The 25649-nt window shown below is 51.1% G+C and overlaps 1 protein-coding gene across 1 annotated transcript in view; it reads right to left on the reverse strand.

Moving 5' to 3' along the window:
• Positions 1–11722: 11722 nt before the first annotated feature.
• The window catches only part of INTS1 (integrator complex subunit 1), a 32740-nt gene continuing 18813 nt past the window's right edge, over positions 11723–25649 (reverse strand). Inside the window, exons 30-47 of the mRNA XM_088147955.1 lie at positions 25262–25519; positions 24630–24789; positions 23765–23905; positions 22977–23157; positions 22761–22869; positions 21342–21472; positions 20493–20580; positions 19519–19745; positions 18700–18823; positions 17713–17846; positions 17180–17372; positions 16503–16630; positions 16279–16391; positions 15560–15673; positions 15040–15110; positions 14469–14560; positions 14182–14291; positions 11723–12127 (exon numbers count right to left, since the gene is read on the reverse strand). Of these exons, the coding sequence (XP_088004081.1) occupies positions 12012–12127; positions 14182–14291; positions 14469–14560; positions 15040–15110; positions 15560–15673; positions 16279–16391; positions 16503–16630; positions 17180–17372; positions 17713–17846; positions 18700–18823; positions 19519–19745; positions 20493–20580; positions 21342–21472; positions 22761–22869; positions 22977–23157; positions 23765–23905; positions 24630–24789; positions 25262–25519 (2490 nt within the window). The 3' untranslated portion in view covers positions 11723–12011. The remainder of the gene's footprint in view (positions 12128–14181; positions 14292–14468; positions 14561–15039; positions 15111–15559; positions 15674–16278; positions 16392–16502; positions 16631–17179; positions 17373–17712; positions 17847–18699; positions 18824–19518; positions 19746–20492; positions 20581–21341; positions 21473–22760; positions 22870–22976; positions 23158–23764; positions 23906–24629; positions 24790–25261; positions 25520–25649) is intronic.

Genomic DNA, 25649 nt, shown 5'->3' on the forward strand with positions numbered 1-25649 from the left:
GGCAGCCCGCATCGCCCTCGGGCAGAGGGCGCCTCCCGGCCCCGGGGGAACCGGCGGGGCACCGCGGGCGGCGCGGCGCGGCTCTCCCCGCAGCCCGGCCCGGGGAGGTGCAGGAAGGGCGGCGCGGCGGGCGCCGAGACGCGCGCGGAGCTCTCCAAACGCGCCGGGCGGCGCTCTCCGAGGCGTTCCGGCTCTCCCAGCGCCGGCCGCGATCGCCTGCTCCCGCTTCGGAGCAGCTGAGCGGCGGCGGAGGCGGCGGCGCGGCGGCGGACCTGCAGGGCGAGCCGCGGGGGAGGGAGCCGCGCCAATGGCCGCGGCCGGGGAGCGCACGGGGCGGGGAGCGCGGGCCGGCCGAGCGGCGCGGCTCCGCCTTCCGACGCGGGGAAGGGCGCAGCAGGGGAAGCGGCGGCTCGCGCGCCCCGGCCCGGCCCGGATCCGCGGGCTGGGGCGAGCCGAGCGCCGCCTCCCGGGGGGAGGCTGAGGCTGGAGGGAGAGCCGCGTGGGCGCCCCGGGGCAGGGGCAGGGGCGGGGAGACGGGGGTGGGCGAGCCGGCGGGGTCGGCGGTCGGCGGAGCGAGCTCAGAAGGAGCGGGCGCGGGGCGCGGCGAGGTCTTCGCGCCCCGCGGGCGAGGAGCGGGGCCGCGGCAGCCCCGAGGCGAGCCCCTCCGCCGCGGGCGGACCTGCCCAGCCCGCTCAGCCGCGAAAGTTCCGAGCTCCAGCGGGGCGGCCTCGCAGCCGAGCCCCGGCCGCTCCCCGCTGCGCCAGCTGCCTCTCCCAGCCGCCGCGGGAAGGGCCGCCTCGCGGGAGCGTCCCCGGCGTGCTTCTGCACGAAGCCCTGCTCCGGCCGCGGGCCTCTGCGGGGGGGCGGGGGCGGGGGCCGAAGACTGCCCGGCCTTTGGTCGAGGGGCCCCGAGTCTCCAGGGGCTCGGCGAGAGGCACAGAAAGCGCTGGCCCCACCGACTGCCACCGTGAGGAAGTCTCCGCGGATCTGGAGCGGGGAAGCCGCAAAGAGCCCAACCAGCCCTTGGGCCGGCATCGCAGCGTCCTTCCAGGCGGGGGGGGGGGCTTTCTGTCCCTCCTGTTTCGTGCGTCAAGAAAGGCAGAGCCGGAGCCCCGGTGCTCGCCGCCTTCCCTCGCCTGCCCACCCACCAGTGCCAGGGATTTGCACCGCAAACACTCTTTGGCCACGTCCTCGCCCGGATCCTGATTCCGGTTCTCTTCTGTATCAAGAGCAAACCGTTCAGACAGATACAGGAAGCGCTTGACCCCTATTTACGGGAAGCCAGGGTGATTTGGTGATCAGAATTGGGGAGCAGGGAAACCCGGGGGCCGGTCTGCGGCTGGGGGTCTCGTTTTTTCTGTAAATCCTCCTTAAATTTCCGTCGGTTGTCTTTTAACACCTGGATAGAATTAATGAAAATAAACTCACATACGGTACATCTAACAAGTTAACTGTAATTGCTGCTCCATTTTCAGCTAGAGACCTTTAATATGTCTTGCCAGGCCTATTTTTAGATTTATATCCCTGGTCTTTCCCCGTTCTTGGAGACCTTTGTTCTGGCCACTGTATATCATACATTTGGAAATGTATGACAAGCCTAGAAAGGCATTTTATGAGTAATATGTTTTAAAAGTGTGTTGATTTGATTTTGATTTATGTGACTTCAAGTGGTTGTCAACTCTTAGTGACCACATAAATAGATTTTCTCCAACCTGGTCCTCCAGGTCTTCCAACAATGGACCCTTCACCCTGTGACTGAGTCCTTCCACCTTCCTGCTGGTCGTCCTCCTCTCTTTCCTCCCACCTTTCCCAGCATTACAGCCTTCTCCAGAGAGCCGGACCGTCACATAATGTGTCTGAAGTGTACAGTAACTCAAATTCCTTTCATAATTTTAGAAGGCCACAAATTAAAAAGAATCTGCTGATCCTGCCTCCATAGAGTAAACCTGCATTTAAACACTAGCAAACTTTATTGCAGTATTCTTTGTGTGGGGGGAGGCTCTAAAAGATGAACATTTAAGCAGGGCTATCCAAAGTAAGTTATCATAATCACCAACTAGCTGAAGAACCTTTTTTCCAAGGCGAAATGGATGGGGACCAACCCCCTATGAAGAAAGCCGATTGTACCAGGCCATCTTCCAGATGCTGTGATTCTGGTGCATACAGGCGGTTGCCAAAGCCTCCAGAGGTGATAGCCACTGGCCTGCAGTCTTTTTCAGCTTGAGCCAAGGGGCTTTCCGCTAAGTTCTTGGTGGGGGCAGTTTGCAAAGGAAGGCTGTTCACTGACCTCTGTGGTCTCCATCACACCAGCTCGCTCGTTGCCTGCCGGCCAAGAGCATCAAGTGCTAATGGCTTCCTTGTGTCATTGGGACACAGCCACCAACATGGTCCTCTAGGAAGAATTTTCGGAGCGCGACGCTTCGCACAGAATATCACTCATTCCACCAAGGCTAGCGCCGAGCAACTGAGAAAAGACCAAATGTAATGTAGGTAAATATTTGGGTGAACTTTCCCAAATCTTTCTGGGCAAAGGAAGGTGTTTTTTCTTTTTTTGCAAAATCAATGTCTTAATTTGGGAGTAGGGAGCTGGGTACATTCTTACAGATGAGGAACTAAAATAAATGGATGATCCTTCTTTTTCTTCTTCACCAAAGGCCTCCCAGCGTTGAACTTGCAGGAACTTTGGAGCAGAGATTTCTTTTCTGAATGGAAAATGTTTGGGTGGACGTTATACGCATCCATGAAAATCTGAGGTCCACAATAATTACGGGAAAGAATTCCAGAATCAGAATTAAGAAGAGGCGCTTTGACCCATTCACTGGGTCGGATGATTTCACCAAGCCGTTGTAAAATACCATCCACTGAAAGGGAGATATGTATTTTCTAGGAATGTGGAATTTTCCTTTCTTTCAACTTAGATGCTGAATCCTTCATCGCAAAAGCTGGCTTCTAGAAATGTAAGGTAATCCTCTCACCCTGCCTGGCTACTGAGCTTTGCAATCCACCGCTTTTCACTTAGGAGGACAGGGCAGGAACCGAGGCACGGAGCCCCGTCGTGACTTGGCAGCGCCAGGATCTGAAGAACGTTACGCCGGAATTGCATCACCTTGATTTCTTTCCCAGGCCCCATCACTGTTCCTTTCCAAATCCATCCACCCTCCGTCTTAAATCAATCTTAAACTACCCATTCCTGAGAACGGGCCCTCCACAAGCCGAGATGACCTCACGCGACATGACATCATCACACCAAATGGGAATTAGGGACGCAAACAACCGATGCCAATGACCCCATGGGCATCACTTCTATGATGTCATGGCATGTGTGATATCACAGGGCACCCCCGGGGCAGGGGTCTCTCCCTGACCTGTCTTACTATGCCAAAAGAGAGAGAGAAAGAGAGAGGCCCGCCGTATCAATGATGGATGATAATAAATGGATTCCTCTCCTCGTTCCCATCTCAGGCCTGTTCCCCCGTTCCCTGCCACCATAAGCCACAGCCGAAGAGCAAAAGCAATCTTTGCATTCAGAGGAAATGTCAGGAAAAGCCCTGTTGGGGAGCAGACGTGCGTTCTCCCCAGGCAGCGGCAGAAGGAATGACGCAAGGGGTTTGTCCCCCTCTCCCTTCTGAAGAGCTGCTGCCTATAAATTGGATGGAAAGGATTAATAATACATGCCATATAATATATTCATGATAGTTCTATGGGCACGCTATGGATAATATACATTAATATATAACCACCCTTACAAATAATTCAGTGTTCTCACCCATCTAATCACTGGTCACCGGACAGTGTATTTACTTTATGGTAAGGATTATGAAATGGCTCTAGAAATGATGGCTGGCCCCATCCCAAACTTCCTTCCTCCCTTTTTTTTTAAGCACCCCCATTCATTGGATTATTAATGGGTTCCCAAACGGTCCCGGCGCAAACAATGCGGCATGAATATTTGATGCGCCATCTATAGCCTTCCCATTCATCATTTATAACAGGCTGCAAAAACATGATAAAACATTTATTATGTGTTTATAGATCACTTCATACTAAAGCAAAGTTGTGTTATAAATGCATTATTAATCCTCGACGCCGTTTATAGGAATCTCTTGTAATAAGGATTTACCGTATGTTGCTCTACAACCGGGATAATAAATAGGATGTCGGCAGCTGATGGGAAATAGATGGCAGCAGAGCCGTTCTGCTCTGCCGGTCGTGGCCAGGCTGGGCAGACGGAAGGAAGCCATCTGCTGGCGTTCAGATAAAGCGAGGAATTCGGCGGCCCACCAGAGAGCTGGGCAGAGGACCTGGAAGGAAAGCTCCAGAGGGTTTTTAGCGGAGGGCCGGCCTCGACAAATAAAACTTGGCAAGTCGTTAGCGGCCTTCGAGGGCCTGCTCCAGCGCGGCGTTGGCCCGTGTTCGGGGCATCTGTCCCTCCGTGGGTCTTCCTCCTGCCTGGCGCTTCCCCCCACCGCTGTTTGCTGCTCTCTCTTCTCTTCTTCCTCTGGGCCACCATCGGCTAACGTGGCTGCAATGGACAAGCAGACTCTCCTTGCTCCTCCTGAAGGTCCTCACTCTTTGCAGCCGTTGAAAGGAGCCGATCCTGGATATTCTTGCAGGCGAGATCCTGCCAGGATCTAAACTCTTGGCTAGGGCCTGACCAGGCCATCCTTGGACAATGACCACGTCATAGGCCGTTCCTTGCTACCCTCCTGTGTCCACCTGCGTTTTGCAAGCCAGAAATACCAGGGCGTGTTTTTAAGACCCATTGCCCATCTATAAAGGTTGGTCGTAACCTCACCCCCCCCCAAAACAATTCAAAACTTCGTTCTTTGGGCTGCAAGACTCTCGACTCTAAATCGGTGCAGATGAACAAAGAGGTTTCTTCTCGGGAACTGTGTGCCGGAGAGGATCTTCTTTGCCCGGGAAACTGGACTGGCCGACAGCAACACGTCTCTCCAGCAGGCCTTCCGTTCACTTATCCAGCGGCGTTGCTCTTTGCGGAAGCTGTCAGTTTTTATCAGGCCCCAGATCTTTAATGAAATGTCATTTTATAACTGGGAGTTGGGCAGCGTACAATAATAAATCAATAAAATATTCTGGCTTTGATTGCTCTAAGCCAGTGTTTCTCAAACTTGGCAACTTTGATGTGTGGACTTCCACTCCCAGAATTCCCCAGCCAGCATAATGGGAGTGGAAGTCCAACGCCTTAAACTTCCTCAGCATGCTGACTGGGGAATTCTGGGAGTGGAAGTCCAACATCTTAAAGTTGCCAAGTCTGAGAAACACTGCTCTAAGCTGTCTTTGAATAATGCTTAAGCCCTATAAATATGCACAGATATACTCCATATGCATGAATACTAATGAACCGATGACATCAGCCCAGGAACCATTGCATTCTCTTGCAACACTGGCAACGTCGCATTTCACATTGCGTTGCATAAAATGATCTTATGGGTTCCTCTGATGCCACACTGACCTTGGTCTCTTCCTTTGCCGTTAAGCAAGAACAGTTTGAAGGCGTCGGCCGCTTTAGATCCGGGTGGGATCCAGGATTTCTCCTTGACCTCTGTGGAAAGGAGAGGGAGCCTTCTGGGGCGTCCCTGGAGACTGGGGGAGAGATTCCCAGCTCAGCCCTAGAGACCGAGAGTAAAGCCCACATCCGATCAAGCTGTCTCGTGGTAAGAAGGGGTTTTGTGTCCCCACTTCAAGATTGCTCCGGTCCCTGAAACCCGTTTGCCTTGCAAGTCATTCCTTCCCTTATAAAGGAAGCGGCAATTAAAGCTTCAGAGGGGACAGTTGTGGGTTGGTGATAAACAAGAATAGGTATTTAGTGGCTGCCTGGTTTCAGATCACCCTCAAATATTAACCAATTAACCTCTTCTGCCCTGATGAGGGAGCTAAATTAATATTATGAGGCCAAGCCTGCTGGCAGCTAACGGTTTTTGCCAAAGAGAACCCGAGGGTTGCCGAAGGAATTTATTGAAAGGTTTATTTCGGAGAAAATGTCGTCAGAGGTAGCTTGGCGTCCAGTTTTGAAGGTGCGATGGAGAGGTTGGATTTGCCTCTTCACGAGCCCTAAAAGGGATGAAACCCAGTTCCGTTTGTTTTTTTTTTAAGTGAAATTTCTCTTTGGTACATCGAAGTCCGAAATTTAATAGTATCTAGTGGCGATGCCTTTTGAAAACGACGAGCAGCAGAGCGCCTGTTTTGAAACAGCACAGAGCCTCCTCTGTTTGTTCTCTGGCAAATGCCAGGGCAAAAGGAGGAAGGCTTGCTCTCCAGCTCTTCCCTTGCTCTGAGTTGGCTTTGCATCCTGCCCTGAAGCCAGTTCAGAGGGAGGTCCAAAGCGGACAGCGACGCCAGGAAAAAAACTCTCCCAGGACTAGCAGAAGAAAATGATCCCCTTCTCTAGGGCCAGATGAACAGGGGGCAGTGATTTCAGAGAAAAGGCACAGCTTGGTCGGGCTTCTTGTCTGGGCAAGGGTTGGTAAGATTGGCCCTCGAGGGTGCTGCTTGGACAGGCATTTGGGCGATGGGATGGGCGTGCTATGCGCAGGAGTATTTCCCCTTCAGGCTTACGTAGAGGCATTTCCCTAGTGCGCAGGAGTGCAGAGACAGCCTTTAAAAAGGAAGGCAAGAATCGCTATGAGAACGGTTCAGTGAAAGTAAACGACAACTCAGTCCTGGGAAAGGGGAAAGCGTGAGAAAGGATCTCAAAATAGCTCCAACATATAATAGGGAGCCGAGGAAAATTCTGACAGGTTTCCAAGATTCGGTTATTCCGTCCTACTCTAAGGTCACATTCCTGGAATCCAGACGGAGTCTGTTTCCTGACCTGGCCTACTTCAAAGGCGGACGCCTACTTATTTGCAGAACGAAATTGTTCTCCTCCATCCACAGGTGGCTGCAGCTTGGTAAAACCAGCCCAGCTAATACAGAAACGGACTTCTCCAAATTCTAAAACATCATGGAGGTATCTCTTGATTTCTCCAAATCGGCACCTTACAAGTAGGATACGTTCAGCAAAGCTTGCAACGTGAAGTAGGGGAGGGTTCCAGCTAGCATACGTTTTTTTTTTTAAAGGATGCTCCATTCCACCGTTTTTAATTTCTGGGTTTAACCCTTGCTGCGAAGCCATGGAGAAGGGTCAATGCTTTTGGCTCCCTCAACTTTGGGGTTTTTCATAAACATGGGGCTTTCATGTCCCATGTATATATATGTCAATATTATTTAGCAGTGATTCCCATGGAGCAAAACCTTTTCTTAAACAGGCATACAAGTTCAAACTGTGGGCCTGCTCCCTGCCCCTTTAAACTAAATTTGCTAGCAAAAATCTCAATTCCCTCTTTCTTTAGGCCATCTTTTCTCCTTCTTACCCCATATTTTTTTTCTCCCCCTGCTCGCTCTTCTTCCTTTCTTTAGCTCCTCTACGGGAAAGCTTGAAAGAAAAATGCCTAGCAACAATTAAAAATTTCATTATGATACAATAGGACAGTTATTGCACCAGCATAATTATTAAGCTATAATTGCTAATTGTCTTATTAGCATTTAACAATTATGCAAATAAGGGCAAACAGGCTGTAATAGCAATAAAATGACTCCTTTTATTTTTACACTAATAAAAGAGATTGCAGATTGCGGTGATGGTCGTTTTGCTCTTTGGAGTTTATTGGAAATTACTCGTGAGCCAAACAAAGCACCAGGCGATCTTGGGTGGGGCAGGGGGGTTGGGGGGCAAGGGTAAAAGTGGCCGTGTTAAACCTCAACATGCTTGGATTTGTGGGCTGTGGGCAAGTTATATGGATCCACGCTGCCTGCTCCCAATTCTGCCCAAATGAACGAAGCACTCGTGCAGGGCAGTGAGAGCTGAGCAACCAAAACTTGGCCAAACACAAGGTCAAGGCAGAGTTGCGGCGAGCAGCCTCCTTCACGGCAAACTGGCACTCCATTTTTGACACGGCAGGGATCCCATGCAAATTTCCAAATAGGGCTGTAACATTTCACCGGTGAATACCGAAAGCTGCTGAGAGTCTCCGGAAGGGAGCGGCCACATCATCGTTATACAATATTCTTCTTCTGGATAAGCCGTCTGATAACCTCTCAATGTTTGGACTACGATTCCCACATTTTTTGATATCATTGCACCGGCAGAAGCTCATGGGGGTTCAAGTATCCCAAGCTAAGTGAGTCACCAACTCCCGTTTTAAAATTATTGACTTTTTTGCACTGAACTGCCTACGCAGACCTCCTGTTCAACTTTTCTGCTCCTTTATGTTCCCACCCTCATGTTACCCCAGCAGGCTCAGCTTGAGGGCAGAGGGGTCTGCAAAGTATGGTCAAAAAAGTCAAGATGGGAGCGACAGCAATACGATCAAAGCTCTGCCTGCTTTTGATGCATGTCGCTGAGCCAACATTTTGACTGGGTGGGGCTGAATAGATGAGCCTCTCCAGATTCACGGGGCGCCATGCTTCGTTCCTGCAAATAAATAAATTTGCAGAATAAATTTGCTCATGAAACACTGCAGAGAACTGCAGCGAGACTCCTTTGGTGCAGTGCTTCGCCGATGCGAATACGTGTGAGCTGCGTCGGTCCAGAGTCCCCCAAAAAAGCATTGCGGATGCTATTCGAGTCCTTTACGGGAATTTCTACAGTTGGAATAAATTAAGCTTTGCGAAGCCCTGAAGCGTTTTCCCTTATTTGGAATTCTTCGCCCGGGTTAGATTCCCTAGAAATTCTGTGGGGCGGGAGGGGGTCAAAGGAACTGAATCCCAGCCATTTCTTTTCACTTTGCTCTGAAACCAAACCGAGCCAGGAGCAGACACGGCGCTCGCAAATCTGGCTGGTCGCTGGCCGAGTCAGAGCTAAAAGCTACCCAGTGGCTGGTAAGCCAGATTCATCATCCTTAAGCTGCCGGGGGAAAACCACCCTGTGATTAGCCTTGGATTTCATTTCAGGCCCGCTGTGGCCACTAAAGCCACACGCCGAAGCGGACGCGGTCGAATATAAGCGGTTAGTTTTTCTCAAGAGGTGGAAGCAATTTCCAGGATGGGAGGCTGGCTGCCTGAGCTCGGAATCCACCGCCCTGCCCCGAGTGGGGCTGGGGATGGGGGAAGGCAGAGCAGATCCCTCTGGGAGCCCACCTTGCCCTCCCCAGAGGCTTCAAGGGCAGGCAGACAGGCAGCAGGCTTGGCCTGTGGTTTCCTATTCCAAGATAGAGTGCCCCTAAATACGGGTGCTCCATTGGCCACCGCGACAATTCGCTTTTGGCGGACCCCTCTCTGGCCCGGCAGATTTCCTTTTGGCACGATGCCTTTGATGCCATACAGAAGATCTCCAGCATGGGGGGTGGGGGGGTGGGGGAATCCTTTCTTGAAATCCCATAGCGGCCAATCACGGTCAACAGTGTTGAGTTGGGGGGTTTCTCATTCATCCCAACGTCCTTCAAGGCCAGGAGGACTCGCCCGGGGGCATTTCTGTCTTTGTGGAGGACTGCCAATTCGGGAGCGCTTCCTGGCAGTGTCAAGAAACCATAAACCTGGAGCCGTGCCTGAATTTACAATAATGAAACCTTAACAAGCGTAAAAAGATTCAAAATCAGAGTGAAATAAAGAGAAGAAGAAAGGCGGGCCCAGTGAGAAGGTCTGGCTTCAACCTTTGCATTTCCAAGTAAGGAGCAAGCGGGGCGAGAGGCAGAGCGTCGTCGGCAATCCAGATGTCAAAGGGTCAAGCCTGATTCAGAGAAGGCATTGTCTGTGGAATCTCCTTCTCCTAATTTATGGCCTCTTATCAAAGACGAGGGGGGGTCTTCTTCTCCAAACCTATCCCTCTGACCAGGTTTGGTTCCCTGCAAAATCAGCATTTTTCGGACAGGCTGCCTGAAATCCCCACCCTGGCGGAAGAAACGTTGCCACAAGACGACCCCACAACTTCTCAAATGGGGCAGGATTCTTTGCGCAACACACCCGACTCTCTTGTCCGGGGGGCTGAGCACGCGGTGGGGACCTGGTCATCTTGCAAAGGTGTAATGTAGCCTGTCGGTTCGTGTGTTATGCGAGCACAGCAACCGAGTCTAGCTAAGTCGGTTTAAGAAGCCATCCTTTGGGGCGTTTTGTGCCGGCATGAGAATGTCTTGCGATGAGAAGCCCAAATGCCCAATATCTGATTCCTCAGCCCCTTTTGGGGCAGCTGAGATCCCTACACTCTTTCAGCTGTCACAAGGTCTGGAAACTTAATCGTCTGGTATTCAAAAGAAGAAAAGTTGCCTGAGTCTATGCCGAATGATCACCTTTGCTGCTACGCTCACAGCTGCTCCTTCAAAACTATTATAGTGGAACATGCGTTGCAATAAATCCAGAGTTTGGGCTCTGTCATCTCTGGGGAACCCAAAATTCACCCCAAGGCATGCTGGGCTTTTCTCTTTAAAACCCCAATGCAGCGTGGGATCGGTCTGCATTGGACCCGCTAGGAAAAGATTTTCCTATCTCTATTTCCAGTGCGGAGAGCGCAAAAGCGAGAGATAGTATGTTGAGATGGCACTTCCTCCATCAAATTGTACCATACCTCCAGACGTCACTCTCTGGACTCATTTTAAAGCTGTTCAGCAAAGGAGCTCTTTAAAAATGGATGCTGAGCAGATGAGCTCAGCATCCTGAGATCCTTGGATCCTTGAGATGGCAGAATGTCTCCATTCGCATCTGTTGGGTAAACAAATTGTCCAAAGGTCTCCAGTGTCCATTTCTGAAGTTGGGCAGATGCAAGCCAACTTCAAATAAAGTGAACGGAAAGGGTAGGCTCGGAGTCAACTTTTTGGAAACATTGGAAGACCAGCCTTGGAGACACGTAGCTTCTCATTTTCTCTATAAAAACTCCTTAGGGTTGACCTTGCAGAGTCAACTTGAGCTTCACCCCAAAATTAGCCTTAGAGCAGTGTTCCTCAACCTCAGCAACTTTAAGATGTGTGGACTTCAACTCAATTCTGGGAGTTGAAGTCCACACATCTTAAAAGTCGCTGAGGTTGAGGAACACTGCCTTAGAGGACTTCCTGGAATCCATACAGGTCCAGTTGCGTGGTATGTGACCTTTATCTGCATTTGAACCATTTTCTATTTATAGGCACATTTAAAATTTCTGACTGCCAATCCTGATGGGGCTGCTTTTATTTGTACAGGCGTTTATTTTCTGGAATTTAAAAGGGAAAGGAGCACAGAGAGAGGAGGTCCCTAAAGGGTTCAAATCAAAATCAGTAGAAAGTGGAAGGACACCATGAGAGCAGATGGAGTAATGATGCAGGATTCTGAAAAGAACAAACGCTTTATGGGTACTACTAACATCCTTCCCAAGTTATTTTTATAATTGTAATTAATGGAGTTTTTTTTAAAAGAAGCTGGGACTTTAGGTTTTCTGTATGATCTGCAACAGGCAAGTGGCAATATTAAAGGCCATGGGATTTAAACCAGGAGCCAGAAGTTGACACCAATCCTTTGTTAGCTACCACCAGATACTTGGGATAACTTATAATAATATACGTGCTTAGACTTTTAGAAGACAAGAGAAATCAAAATGAAGATATATGTATTCAGAAAGTACATCAAAAACAACATACCTTTAATTTAAAAAGAGTAAGAAACGTTATTGGATCATTGCTCTGGAGATGGTTTTGATATTCTACAGGGTGGAACTTGATCCCCAGGAAGAGTTTGATGAAGCACCCTAAATTTCCCCCTCCCCCCCACCCAAGACAGGATTTGTCATCCTGGTTTGCTTGTGACCACAGATGAAGAAAAACAAGGATGGTGAAACATTTTACTCCTCACTAAAACTGGCATCTAGAGTGGAAGAAACCCTAGTGCCCGTCAAGTCTTTCTTCTGTCGGAAATGTTCTGGCACATAGATCTTGGTCTTCTCCACAAAAGACAGGCGGTGTCCCCAGCTTCTTCTCTCAGGGTTCCTGGCTAGCGACATCAGACAAGGGCCATCTTCCCCTTTAGATCTGCTGCCCCTTGCACACCACCATTCACATCATGGCTTCCATATGCAAAATCTTCAAGGCTTCTGAGATCTGGGAACTGGTATCTAACTGTCCGTACATCCCAACCAGGAAGGCCCTTTGCAACAATACTGCTGCGTGTTCTGTGATGGGGGGAAAAGGAAACGTAAGAGAGATCATGAGAAACAAAACACCTTAAAACTCCTTAGCGAGGTGAGCTGTGTTGCCAACAGAACCTGCAGGATGACCAGGGAAAATCCAGACTTGCCCAGGGTCACCTTCCCTTTTCAGTGGGGCTTTGTGGTAGAACTTCTGGACCTTATTCTAATGCTTGTTTCCTGAGGAATGTTGGTTTCATGTCCCATATAGTGTTTTCCTTTGAATGGATTCCTATGCCCTGCAAACGGACTGAAGACTGGCAAAACAAGGACAGCCTCTAATGTAGTATCATGAGGGCTCCTAGCTGTCACAAAATGTAGTGATGAATCCCAGCTTCATGGCGGAGGAGGAGCCCCTCAAGAGCAGAGTGTTCTGAGCGATAAGGGCTACATGGCGACTTCCTGGTTCAGCAGCCTGTTGACCTCAATTTCCACTGCTGGAGTAATTGTGGAGGGAGAGTTGTAATATTCTGCTGGTGGGATTCCTGAAGGCATCTAGCTGACAATGCTGAGCAACGTGGACCTCTGGTTTGAAGAAGCTGTTTGAAGAGATCTTTGGGCACCAAGCAGAAATCTTAACTTCCCCCCAGCCCTTTGAAATCTAACTTGTTTTTCTTAATTGTTGCCCCCTCTGTTCTTTTTTTTTCTTATCCTGAACTTGTCATTTTTATTGCTGTTTATTGATCTTGACCACGTGGGCTAAGAGAAGGTAGAAGGTAGCGGATTTGGATGGAGAAAAAGCTAAGTCCTGCTGGCGTGGTTCATTTGGTAATCTGAATTAATGGATTTGTGCAGATGAAGGTTACCCCCGTCTCTGAACTAGAAGGGAAGATACACAGCGGCAGCCCTCGTGGATCTGCTCGCTAATTGTCCTCCAACCAGATCAGAAAATTTAGGGAGCAACTCACAATACATCCCCCTACAAAGATCACTGCTGTCTAGATTGGGATCAACTAAGCCTAAAGAGAACATCTGCTAATATTCGCAAGGGATCAAGGGAAAGGTGGCTAACTGACATTTGACCAAACCACAGAGAGAAAGAGAGCAAGCTCCTGGTGTGAACCCTCTGCTTGACAAGGGTTGGCCAGAGGAGATTCACACCATCTGAATCCCAAACAACTGGAAAGGAAAGTTATAGCCTGTCTCCAGAGAGTTCTGAAAAAAGGGGCGTCCTCATGTTCTACAAAACATGCTCTAAGGCACAAGCGGCTACAAAAGCAAGGCGTGACCCCGCTTGTGCCTTAGATGGTTCAAAACGTGTTCTTCTAAACCTGTCTTCTAATTGTTCAGCCTGCATTCTTTCACTTATTACATCATTCTCTGCCTTCCTTTCTAATTTTTTTTAATCCTGCCTTTATTATTTTTATAAATAACTCAAAGTGGCGAATGTACCTAATACTCCTTCCTCCTCCTATTTTCCCTACAACCACCACCCTGTGAAGTGAGTTGGGCTGAGAGAGAGGGGCTGGCCCAAAGTCATGGAGAACAGAACAGCTCCTCCCTCGAGCACCGCGAGGAAGCGTTTAGGCATTGACAGAAGCCCTTCCTATTTCCAGAAACGACTTTAATAGCAAACTAGAGTAGAGCTGGAAATCCCTGGAGATCTACAGCAATTCACCCAGATGAATTCTCTCTGCCTGCTCCTGGATTAGACCAAGAGGTGGCTGTTGGATCAATACCCACCCAGAAGCGTCAAGAGCGAGGAGAGATTGGGTCTAACATCTAATTTAAGAATGGAGTAAGTTCAGCTTGCATGTCAAACCTTCTTCCTCCCTAGCAAGATTTTATGAGATCAAAACAGCCAACTTTACCTATATGCAACACCCCCTCCATTTACAACCGATATTAGTTGGTGCATGGTTAGTTCCAAGACTATATTTCGGCATTCCCCCCCCCGCCATGCCTTCCAACATTCTGGTCCTGCTGGCGGGGATTGTGGGAAACTGTAGCTCAGCTCACTCTGGTTGTTGCCTTTGGGAAAAATCTGTCTTTACAAGGCTGGGACTTAAGCGTCAGGTCAGACGACTCTTGGGCCTCACCTTGGCAGAGGAGGGTGTATTCGGGCAGATTTCTCAGGGCTGTCTGGACGACTTCAAAGTCACAGCTGCCGAGGCAGTACATGAAGGTGGGCAGGAAGTCGGCTGCAATGCTGCAGGTTTAAAAAAAGGAAAGGAGGAGAGAAAAAGAGAGGTGAAAGGAAGAACCGAGGGGGGTTAGGAATCAAAGGTAAGCCTTGCCAGCCAGAAGTCAAGTTCTTCTCTGGCAGCTTCCTCCCCACAGCTGGGCGCTGGCCTCCTCCTAGCCCCGTCCCTCCAGGGCCTGGTACCTGGGATTATTCTGGATGGAGCGCAGGGCCAGGCTGAAAGCCAGATTCCGGCAGGTTTCCTCTGCAGAATTCATCAGTTTTTGCAAGTGAGTCTGAGGACGGGAGAAAAGGGGAGGGGGATGTCTGGTGAGCATCGCCAAGCACTGAATGTATATTTCAGGAGAGCATGGAGGTGTCGCAGGGGCAAAACAGTAGCATGCACTCCTCCTCGACACCAATTGCTCTGTGGATACAAATGGGGGCGCTGCTGTCGACCCTCTCCCGCGTCCCTCGCTTGGGAAGCAGCACTTTGTGGAAAGAAAAAGGAGGAACAGCAGCCTTCTTCACCCTTTTTCAAAAGCTTCTGAGTGGCTTGGCTGGGTTCGGCAAAGCCCTAATGCAGCCTTCTCAATGTAGTGCCCGCCGGGTATGCGGGGCTACAACTCCCATCATCCTTGGTTGCAACAGCTAAGGAGCAGCCTCCAGCGATCAGGAACACAAGCTCGGCCGCGGCTCGTACCAATAATGGAGGAAACGTCCCACCGGGGGAGACCCCAGCAGAAAAAAGAGAGGAGGAGAAGAGTCGACGTACAGAGAAGAAAGCAAGGATTTCTGGCCTCCGTCGGGCCATCTCGTCGATGTCGGTCAGCACCTCCAGGATATCTGGGGAATGGAAGAGAGCGAAGAAGTGACCGATTTGAAACTGAGCAAAAATAAAGGAAATGGTGGGGAGGGGGGCAACATCTGAGAAACCACACCATCCATCTGTAGAGGTCTTTCCGATACGGGAAAGAGTGTTATTTTACAAGCTGACCTCGATGTCTCTGTCCATGTGTTGGTGTCAGCTTTTATTGGCTATAAATAGATTTCACCAGGGCAGTGCTTTTCAACCTTGGCCACTTGAAGATGTGTGGACTTCAACTCCCAGAATTGCTGGCTGGGGAATTCTGGGAGTTGAAGTCCACACATCTTCAAGTGGCCAAGGCTGAAAAACACTGCGCTAGGAGGTTTGCACCAAGGCCTAGTGCAAGAAACCCCGAAGGTGAAGGCTCCCTGGGTATAAGATTTCAAAGGCTCCGACAGAAAAGGCGGTGGGGCTCGCTCTTACTTACCCTCTACGTTCTGGCCCCTGGAAAGACTCTTCATGTACGGGGCCATTTCCGCGGGGGTGAGAGGAGTGAAGAGGGAGACGCTGACAAGGGGCAAAGATCCTGCTGCCGCCTCATCTGAAAGCAGACAACAAACGAACGTTTCCCTTCCTGCATCCGAAGGGAGACTTGGGCTGTTCCCTCCCTGTGCTGCACTGATGGCAGCCTGCCAAAAGAGGGCGCTCTTTCCTGCTCTCTTCTGTAGGGCAGCGCCACCCACAGATCTGGCCAGAGGCAGTACTGCATCTGCCAATTCAGGTATCCGATACCAGCCCAGTGCCACCTATCAAGTGGCAACTCTGGCTTGGTCCTCCAGGCCAGCCTTCCTCACCTTGGTGGCTTTCTGATGGGGTGGGATGGGGACTTGAGATGGGCCTCGAAGCCCAACCTCTGGAGGGGGCCAAGTCTGGGAAGGCTAATCCAGGCCACCAGCACAAACAGTCCCACGTTCCCCAAAGGCATCAGAGCACTCAAGGCCTGCTGTACCACACTGGAGAATCCTAGGAGGTAGGTAATTTTGCAACCCTCCATTCCATTGTTGTGTGGCAGGATTTGATTTGCACACAGACAGAGTGTCCTCTTGTTACTAACAAGTCCACTGGCAAGATTTGGGATTATCTGCTTTGGAACAAAAGGAGGTGACTCACCTCCAAAACGTCTGCAAATGAAGAGCTGAGACTCACCGTTCTTCTCATCATCCGGCCCCCTATCTGAAGCGCCAGCCTTACTGGGCAAGCTGAGACCAGCCAGAAGAGATTTCAGCATCGCCAGGTCACTGTTGTCCGAGGAAAGGTCACTGCAGAGAAGCAACACAGAAGCATTGGGGGGGGGCGCACAACGCTCTGAGCTGCCAAGCCTCTCCTGCTTCGCTATCAACGCCCCACCGGAACCAAGACTCAAGACTCACTGGAGGGGATCGGAGTGCTTCTGTAGGAACGAGACTGCGGCCGGAGCATTGGAGGTGATGTACTTGTGAATGAACTGCACGAATTTGGTGATGAAGGCGGCGAGGTGGCGAGAAGATTTCCTGTAGCTCTGAAGCAAAGAAGAATCGGGCACGAGTAAGGCTTCTGAAGCAGCCTGGGGGGAGACCCTGCTTCACAACAACTTCTAGGATCCTCTTAGGACTGATCCGCACAGACAGACCACCTGGGTTTGGCCTGGACCACTTCTGACTCGTGGGGGGGGGGGCTCGGTTCCACGCAGAACATTCGTAGCCAAGAGTGAAACCCGTGCCTGCGTGAAAAACCATCCCAACTCCTGCTCAGTAGTAACCAGGATTCCTGGCTCCTATGAACTTTGCGTAAGGATGTCAGAAGAACTGCGGTAGGCCAGGCCAAAGGTCATTCTAGGACAAGATCCTGTCCTCAGAATGGTCTCTTGCCAACTGGACTGCAGGCTGGACCTGCTGTGAGCTACCACCCAACTCTGCTGGAGACTACGATGCTGGTCTTCTGGGAGATGCGCTCATCGGAAGTGGATCCCTGTGAAGGAGCTCTACACAACCCTGAGGGGTGTGGGGGGGTGTATGTGTGTGTCTGCAGGACGCTGCCCCCCTTCCCTAAAGCCCCCCCCTGCCCCTACCAGAAGCAACTGAATGAAGGACAGGAGACAATCCCACAGCGCCCCCTGGTGCTCGCTCTGGAAGACTTGCGGCTGCAGGAGTTCCAGAATCCCCAGGACGTGCAGGAAGAAGGTGAGGTGCTTCTGCTGACGGAACTCCTGGAAATTGAGGTGGATCCGGCCATGCAGCAGGGCTGCGACCATCGGCAAGTGCCTGGGGAGGGACACAGGAGGAAGAGAACCCCGCTTAGGATGGGTTTCTGGCCGGGGGGAATTGCACACTGCAGGAGGAGGAGGAGGAGGAGGAGGAGCAGATCTTCACGGTGCTTTCACACACACCCCAAGGCCACACCCCGGAAAAGGTTCGTTTGCCGAGTAGCTTGGCATTTGTGCCCAGAGCAGAAAGGGCAAAAATCACCACCTGTAGCGCCTAGAGGCCAACAAGGCTGCGGGTGGGTGAGACGCTGGGGCCAGACGCCACGCTTTCTGGTTCTTGCGTGGCCAAAAGTGTTTGGAAACACCTCCCCTCCCCAATGAACCGAGGGGCAACGAACCTGAGCAGGAGGATGGGGTGAGCCACGGCCAGCTTCCGGCATGCTATGTTGGCATCCCAGAGCCGGCCCTCATTCAACTTGAAATCGCTGGCGTCTGCAAGGAGGGTGATGAACCGGTGGATCAGGCTATCCAGCTGCAGAGACATGGACTTATTTAGCAGTTAACCCTTTCTTGCAAGTTTCATTACCTTAAATCAGTGTTTCTCAACCTTGGCCGCTTTAAGACCTGTGGACTTCAACTCCCAATTCTGGGAGTTGAAGTCCACAGGTCTTAAAGCGGCCAAGGTTGAGAAACACTGCCTTACATACTTTAAAGAGGGTCTGGTACTCCAGCTTTTACGTGCTGGTTTGCTCTTCCTCCTCTCTTTTGGGTAAACTGAACACCGACCTGTATTATACTCCCCTTCCCCTCTGTAAAATTGTCATTGACTTGTACCTACATCTGGTCATTGATCATAATAAAGGATTGGATTTGATTTGGACAGGGTGAGAACGAGGCAAGAAGGGACTTTAAGCTGTCCGGAGCACGACTGTCTGTTTGCAGAGGGCCCTGGAGCAGCGGTCAAAGAGATCGAGGGCCTGGATTTTGCTCCCCTGGCTGCGTTCATTCTGCTTTACCCAGCTCAGCTGGAGACATAATAGCTCCATCCGCACAGCAGACTAGCCTTGGTTAGCATTAACCTTGTTCTGTTTTGTAGACGGACACATTAGCCAGGGGTCTGAAATATTTTGTTTGGTGAGTGAGTGAATGGTACACTCACGGTCTCCCAGTTTCTAGCCTGGGGCCTTCCCCACTACACCAAACTGGCTCTCTTGAATAAAATAAACCAGTAATGAACAAAAACAGGAAATGATAAACGAATACACTTGCAGCAGCGGAGGAGATGGCGACTTTCAAACTTGGGGGAGCAACAGTGAAACGCCAAATCCTTCTGCAGGAGACAACGGTCCTATTGGTTTATTCCGGCCGAACTAGGGCACACTTGCCTTGCAGGGGCTGTTGTCCGCGGCCCCTTCACTGGACAGCAGGGTCTCGGGCACCGGCACCAAAAGCTCTGGCAGCTGAAGGTAGATTTGCAGAAGGAGGTCTTGAGAGTGTTTTCCCATTGAGCTGAAACAGAGCAAGATGAAGATGCGACGGATGGAGCGCTTCCGGCAAGTCAAAGCGGACCTTGCAGATTTAGCAGTGCCCTCGTTCCCAGCCCATGTCAAATTGCGCTGCTGGGACTTGCAAAGAGATGCCCTTCGTTCTCCTTGAGGCCAGAGCAGTGCTTCCGAGCACACCTGGGTGATGGGCCAATGGGACCCAAAGCGGTTTTGGACTACTTTGACTGGGGGAATCAGCGGGAGCCCAGAAGACCTCTGAAAGGCATTTCACAGATCCAACAGATGCGTAGAGAGTCATAAATATGACCCTGATGGAGATGTGCTGGATCTGTTATCTAGGCAAAAGGAGTAAAGCGTTTTTTAAGCCCAGAAAGTCCAAATAACATTCAAAAGTGCCTCGGGCAGGCGCCTCCCTGATTCATTGGAATATGAGGAGGAGGAGGAGGTCCAGCACCATCAGACTTGCAAGATTCTGTTATTATTGCCCATCTCAATACAGGCAGTTCTAGTTCTCCTGCGGAGTTGATTTCCTTGACAACAGGCAAGTCTCGCAGCAAAGAAACTTCTCTAATTAACCCTGGTACTGGTTCTAAACTTGATCTTATTTTCAAGCTAACCGCTTTTGGAGATCAGAGGAGGTATCTGGCTCCCCGGGGCACACCGTGGCTTTTTTTTTTCCCTCAAGAAAGGTAGGCTCACCTCTTTCCCCACTTCTGGATGGAAGAGGCCAGGTACTCGGTGACTTTTTGGATCCTCTGCACGTTTCCGTGGCAGCAACTCAGGAGAAGCGGCAGCCGGGACTGGGTGACCAAACAGGAGGTCTCTTTGGGGTCCGGGGTTCTGCTTTCCGATTCTGCCAGGATGAGTTCCACCAAGCTAACCAGTTCAGAGGCCTTGAGACGCAGCACAAACTCTTCTCGCCGTTTCTATGAGCGGTAAAAGCAGCAGCCAGAAGCAGCAGATCAGGCACGTGCAAATGGGATAAGATATGAACAGCTGGATCGATTCAGATCAAAACTATCCAATTCAGACTCTTGGCTCGGATCAAACCAAATCACTGAATTTGATCCAGATCTTTAAAATGTAGGGCAAGCAAAAAGCTCCTGAATCGACTTGAACAGATCAATTGCACAGGCCCAGTCGGTTCAATAAATCAAACTGATTGGCCGATTCAACTGGTGGAATCAATTCAACCAAATCTCTGTGGAATCAATTCAAATGTCTGACTATCTGAACACTGCTAAAAAAAGATGGGAGGATTAAAAACAGCCAAGTTATTCTCCCAACCCAAGCAAGGTTGACCAGAGACTTCACCTGGCGTCCATTTATTTTGTGTCTTCTGTATCGAGCCACAACGCTCCCACCAACTATGATCTCTTTATTAGTCTTTAACTGTATGTGTTAGGTTCATATCCAGTGAGCTTCCATGGCTCCACTGGAGTGGAATGGTGAAGGTGTGGGGTGGACATTAATTCTCTCATCGCAATCGAGTTTGACAAGAGGCTTCACCTGACATTCCTTTATTTCAGTCTGGGTCCTCTTCTTGACTAGTGCGGTCCCACAGCTTCACCGCCCCACCACAGTGGCTCTCGATAGTGAAGTCTCAAACACCTGGCTTGGGAGATGCTGGATTAACACACCCCAGGAGCTGGACCTTGATGGCCACCACGTACCTGCGGTATCCTTTGGTCCCGCCCTTGCCAGATCCGAGGCATATGGATGCAGGCCCACAAGAAGTCCAAGGAAGCCGTTGGGTCAAAACTGGTCAAAGAGATCAAATGAGGATGCAGCACCCAAAGAGGCATCTATCTCTTCTCCGTGCAGAATGATCCAGTCTGCCATATTTGGACAACCATCCTTTTTGCCCAAGTCCCACTGCCCAGCCCCGACACTGCACTGCCTCTCACTTGGGAGAGCCTATCCTAAGGAAGGAAACACTGGAAGGGCAGCTGGGGAGGGGTGTGGGGGGAAATGGCGTCTGAAACCCAATCTCTCCCATGAAACCCACATCCCCCTGCTTGCTTCTCTCAGTCACCCTGTTGCTAGCCTGCCTTCCAGAGAAGCAGCAGTGGCTACGATGGTCTGTTGCAGCAAACACCCACCAAGGATCTTCCGGCATCTTGAAGACCGACTCAGTGACTGTGGCCTAAAGGTAAGCTTATCACAGGCCGCTTCACCGGGACTGAGCTTCACCAAGGCTTAGGCAGCAGCACCCATTGTTAGCCCTTAAGTTGCTTCAAGACTCTGGGCACTCAGAAATCAAAGGCCAAGTTGGAAAACGAAACCGTGCAACTGCAGGACAAGGACTGAAGGTCAGAACTTGTTGGCTTTCAAACCAGCAACAAGGCCCTTCTTGAGGACAGCCCCTTCCACCAGAGAGCGAATGTCAGCTACAATGGAGTCTCCTGAACCTTGCCTGCATGAAGGGTTGGAAATTGCTACCAGCTCAGCGGGCCACAGGGCAGGTATGAGCGGGGTCTTCTACGAGCAGGTGATCCTGGCAGACTCCCTGGGCAGCTTACCTGTGCTCTTGGTTCTTGCAAAGCAGGGTCCTGATGCAACAGTGCAGCGTGGTCCAGCTGGACTGGTGGGTAAGGAGGGCCAGAAGGTACGGGCGGAAGGAGGGGGGCTCCAATTCAGAAGAGTCTTTATCCTGGAAAGGGGAAAAGAAGGGTTAGAAAAGGGGCAAGAACAGGCTAATAAAAGTGTTAATGAGGCAAGGGCAAAGATTAAATTTCCAGAATGGAGCTCAACCCTAACTCAACACTCAACACTGTTCCTGCACCTTGGGTTGTGTGTGTGTGCAGGCAAGCATCTTTCTATGTTTCTCGAAAGAACCTGCATCTGGCTGTCCCATTCTTCCCTCCTAAGCTTGTTTTAGATCCAAAACAGGATCTTCTTTCTTCAGAACAGGGACGAAAACATGCGAACCTTCCTTTTGGGTAGAAAACTGGCAGAACGGGGATGAACACCTGGCTGAGAATTTTCCTGCTGAAGAATTCCTTTAAGGCTGAATAACTCTCCACCCCCCGGCCCCCTGCCATCACCTTTGATTTACATCACATTATGAGGGCGAACAAAGTTTTCCACATGGTGACGGGAGAATTCCCAGCCAGAAGGAGTTTATACTCGAACATTTGATACAGGGGGAAATAAAAAGGAAAGGGAACGGAAGCAGGAGATCATTTCAACTTTTACAGGCAGACCTCGGAGATATTGCGGGTTCGGTTCCAGACCACGGCAATAAAGCGAATATCGCAATGAAGTGAGTCATGCGAATTTTTTGGTTTCCCAGGGCATATAAAAGTTATGTTTACATGATACTATAGTCTATTAAGTGTGGAACAGCATGATATCGGGAAAAAACCCAACGTACATACCTTAATTAAAAAATACTTTATGACTAAAAAATGCTAATCATCAGCTGAGCCTTCAGTGAGTCGTAATCTTTTTGCTGGTGGAGGGCCTTGTAAGAAAACGCAGGACCTGCGAAGCGCCGTAACGCGAAGCGCAATAAAATGAGGTATCCTTGTCTTTTATTTATTATGATTACTGGTATGCTGCCTAGCTGATCGACTCTGGGCCGTTTACAACCTGCATACCTGTCCTTAAAAACCAAATGTTAAACTCTCTCAGAAAACCCGCTGCTGTTTCCATTAAAAACTCACTCCCCAAATATCATGCTTCCTACAGAATAAAAAGGGAAGGGGGAGGCCGGTTTGACCTCAGCTGCTCCACAGTGAGGGGCTGCCAGAAGCCTCTCTCTGGCTCTTCCCCCACTGATCTCTCTAAAGTCATCCCCAGCATCCACTCTCACAGAAGCTCCCTGTGTGGGGCAGGCAGATTCTACTTGCAGATCCCCAAAGTCACAAGAGCCCAGGCCGTGTAGGGCTTCACGGGTCTTGAGGGATGGAGATTTCTCAGTGTTGGCTAATCCTCACCTTATTCCAGGAGAACAGCAATTTCTGCTGGAGATCAGGGCAGTGGCTGATGACTTCAGGATCCAGCATCTCCAGCCAGTCGATGAAGAGGCCGGAGGCAGTTTCAACACTGAAGGAGGGAAAACGGCAGGAGGTGGAACCAGGGAAGAAGTTCCCTGGAGGAGCCAGGAAGGAGCCGAAGACCACCCAGATCCAAGCAGGCAGAGTCAACCCCACCTGCCGCTCCCTGCTTCTTTCTTGATGAGAGCCTCCTCTTTGCACTGGATCAGCAACGAGCTCACCACTGAGATGGGCCCAGAGGTAGGAAAATGGGACGCCATGTCCGTCGCCACAGAGAAGAGGGTCACCAACAACTCCTCCAGATACGGTGAGTGCGTTTTGGTCAGGCCTTCGAGGACTGGACAGGAGGAACAAAAATGCTCTAAGAGACTCAGAGAAGAAGGACAGGAGGAGCAGAAGAAATTCTCGGGGCCAGAACAGCTTTGCAGAGGCTTAAGCTAATCTTCTCACCTTTTCAGACTCTCCAAAGCTAGGACTTATCTCCATCCCCTTGATCTGATGGAAACTGGGTGCTCCTGCCAGAGGTTACCCTAAGCTTAGAACTTTTCACAGCTGAAAATGTGTGGTCCTTTCTTCCATAAACTGGAGGAGTTCTTCTAAAACTTCTCAGCCGGCTCCTTGGGAGCGCAAAGTTTGATGTCTGGTTAGGTGAATATGAGCTGAAGACCATTTCAGACCTTCATGCTCCAGGGGGCTACGAGGAGGAGGGTGGGACGGAGAGTGGGGCCACACCCAGAGCCCCTATCTCTGAGCTGCTTCAGGACCCAGATTCTCACAATTGGCTGAAGGAGAGTCAGTTATCTTCTCACGTGTCTAGATACACCCTTGACAACCTATGTGCTCCCCACTTCACCTTCCCCAGCTCAGTTAACAGAAGAGGCAGCAAGAACACTCCTGCTTGTTTTGCCCCCCAGGATGCTCCTGTGGGGAGGGGGCAATCCTACCTTTGCTGACGAGCTCCGGTTCCACGTTCCACTTTTTGCTGGACTTCAAGGTGGCCACGATGGCGCGGATGGTGGAGCCAATCACTTCAGAGTTGTGGCAGAAGGCCAGAGCGTCCGCCAGGTGCAAGAACCCAGCTTGGGCTGCAGGTGCAGAAAGGAAAGGGCTGTGAAGCCGCATGGACTGAAGGCGTGTTCTGCCTGGGGAGGGGCCCTGGTTCCATGCTTGCTAGACAGGTCAGAGATGAATTCTCTAGAGCAGTGTTCCTCAACCTTGGCCACTTGAAGATGGGTGGACTTCAACTCCCAGAATTCCCCAGCCAGTGCTGGGTTGAAGTCCACCCATCTTCAAGTGGCCAAGGTTGAGGAACACTGCTCTAGAGGCCACAAATAAAATGCAGAGTCTGAACAACTGTGAGCTAAGCCAGCCAACAGTCTGACCCAAGGCTGCACCCTCCTGCGGACATGCCTCAAATGGGTCCCTCCAACAGGAACGCTTGTTCCCCTCTCAGCCAACTGGACCCCTTTCAGGTTCTAGACTCCCACCTTATGCCTATTCCAGGATGGCGCACGAATCCCACCCCTTAATGGGTCGTATACAATGGCTGTGTTTACAAAACACCCAAACCTTAGTTTGCATTTCGGTGGGTTCCCTTTGGCGTGAAACCAGCCTGCCGGGTTGGGCCAATGTACCATCTGAGCCCAGAAAAGCAGCTAATTCAGTGCCCAGGCTAAGCACACAGAGTGAACATGGTGAAGACTCAAGGGCTGCCACCAAAGATTTCCCCAAAGCCTTACAGATGTTCCAACGGAAAGCTATCCAGCCCCCTTCCTGCTGCTGCCCCACAGCTCCCCAAATTCTGCCTACCGTCACTGATCCTGTGTTGGGACGAATACTGAACCGCAAAGGACTTGAGCTGGGTGCGCAGAAGCCCCTCTTCCACCGCTGGGTTCTCCAACCACTGCAACATCTGCATGAGGACTTTGAAAAACAGCGAGGAGAAGGCGTCGTCTTGGGGAGCGTGGCGCTGAGAGGAGGAGGAGGCGTTGTGGTTACAGGCAGAACCGCAGAGCCCCAAAGCTGGCGTAAAAAGGCATCTCAAGAAAGCGCCGCTCCTTGCCAAGCCTCCCCAGAGTGAAGATCCCAACCCCTGAGGTCCTACGCTGCCAGGAGGGAGTGAACTCTAGGGCCCAGGGGCCTTGAAACAGAACATTTTGTCACGGGACCCGCATTAATCAATGCCGGGCCAGGAGCCTCCTGAACAGCTAGCGTTTATTCATTCCCGCCACAAGGGCTGCTCCGGTCCCTGTAGCCTCACCGGTCTGGACTGCCTGGGCATCAGGCCAATTGGACTGAACGCTCCAAGCCCTGCTCCCCTCCAAAATAACAGGTAAGGCTGCTGGGTCCCAAAAGCACGACAGGGTGGAAAACTGTATCTCTGAGTCCCCCCCACCTGTGATCTGAGCTTCCCCCTGGCAAGAGAGAGCTCACAGCCTCACCTGGCGCTGCCACAGCAAGCGCATGAGCGGGCAAGCCATGACGTGGTTCCGGTGCATCGCCATCACCAGGGCTCCCCCGTGGGGAGAGTTCAAGAGGGCCGCCAGAGCCTTTAAAAGTTGCGCTGCGGCTCTGGGCAGCGGTGTGCCACCGCCTTGGCGCAGCTGGGCGAGCTCCTGGCTCAGGGTCTGCTGCAAAGCCAGGGCGAGGGGCCGCGGGTTCGAGTTCTGCCAGCGGGGATCCGGAGTCAGCGGAAACAACTGGGCAGGCCGAAAAAGAGAGTGTCAGAAAGGGAGACCCTGTCTCGTTCACTGCTACACCTGGAGTGCTTGTTCCTAAAGGCCCATACGCGTTTCTACACTTCAGGCATAACCCAGAGCACTCCAGAGG

Source organism: Python bivittatus, unplaced genomic scaffold (assembly GCF_059951505.1).
Source record: "Python bivittatus isolate LINGU-HERP-01145 unplaced genomic scaffold, Pbiv_v1 ctg000560_np1212, whole genome shotgun sequence".
NCBI lineage: Eukaryota > Metazoa > Chordata > Lepidosauria > Squamata > Pythonidae > Python > Python bivittatus.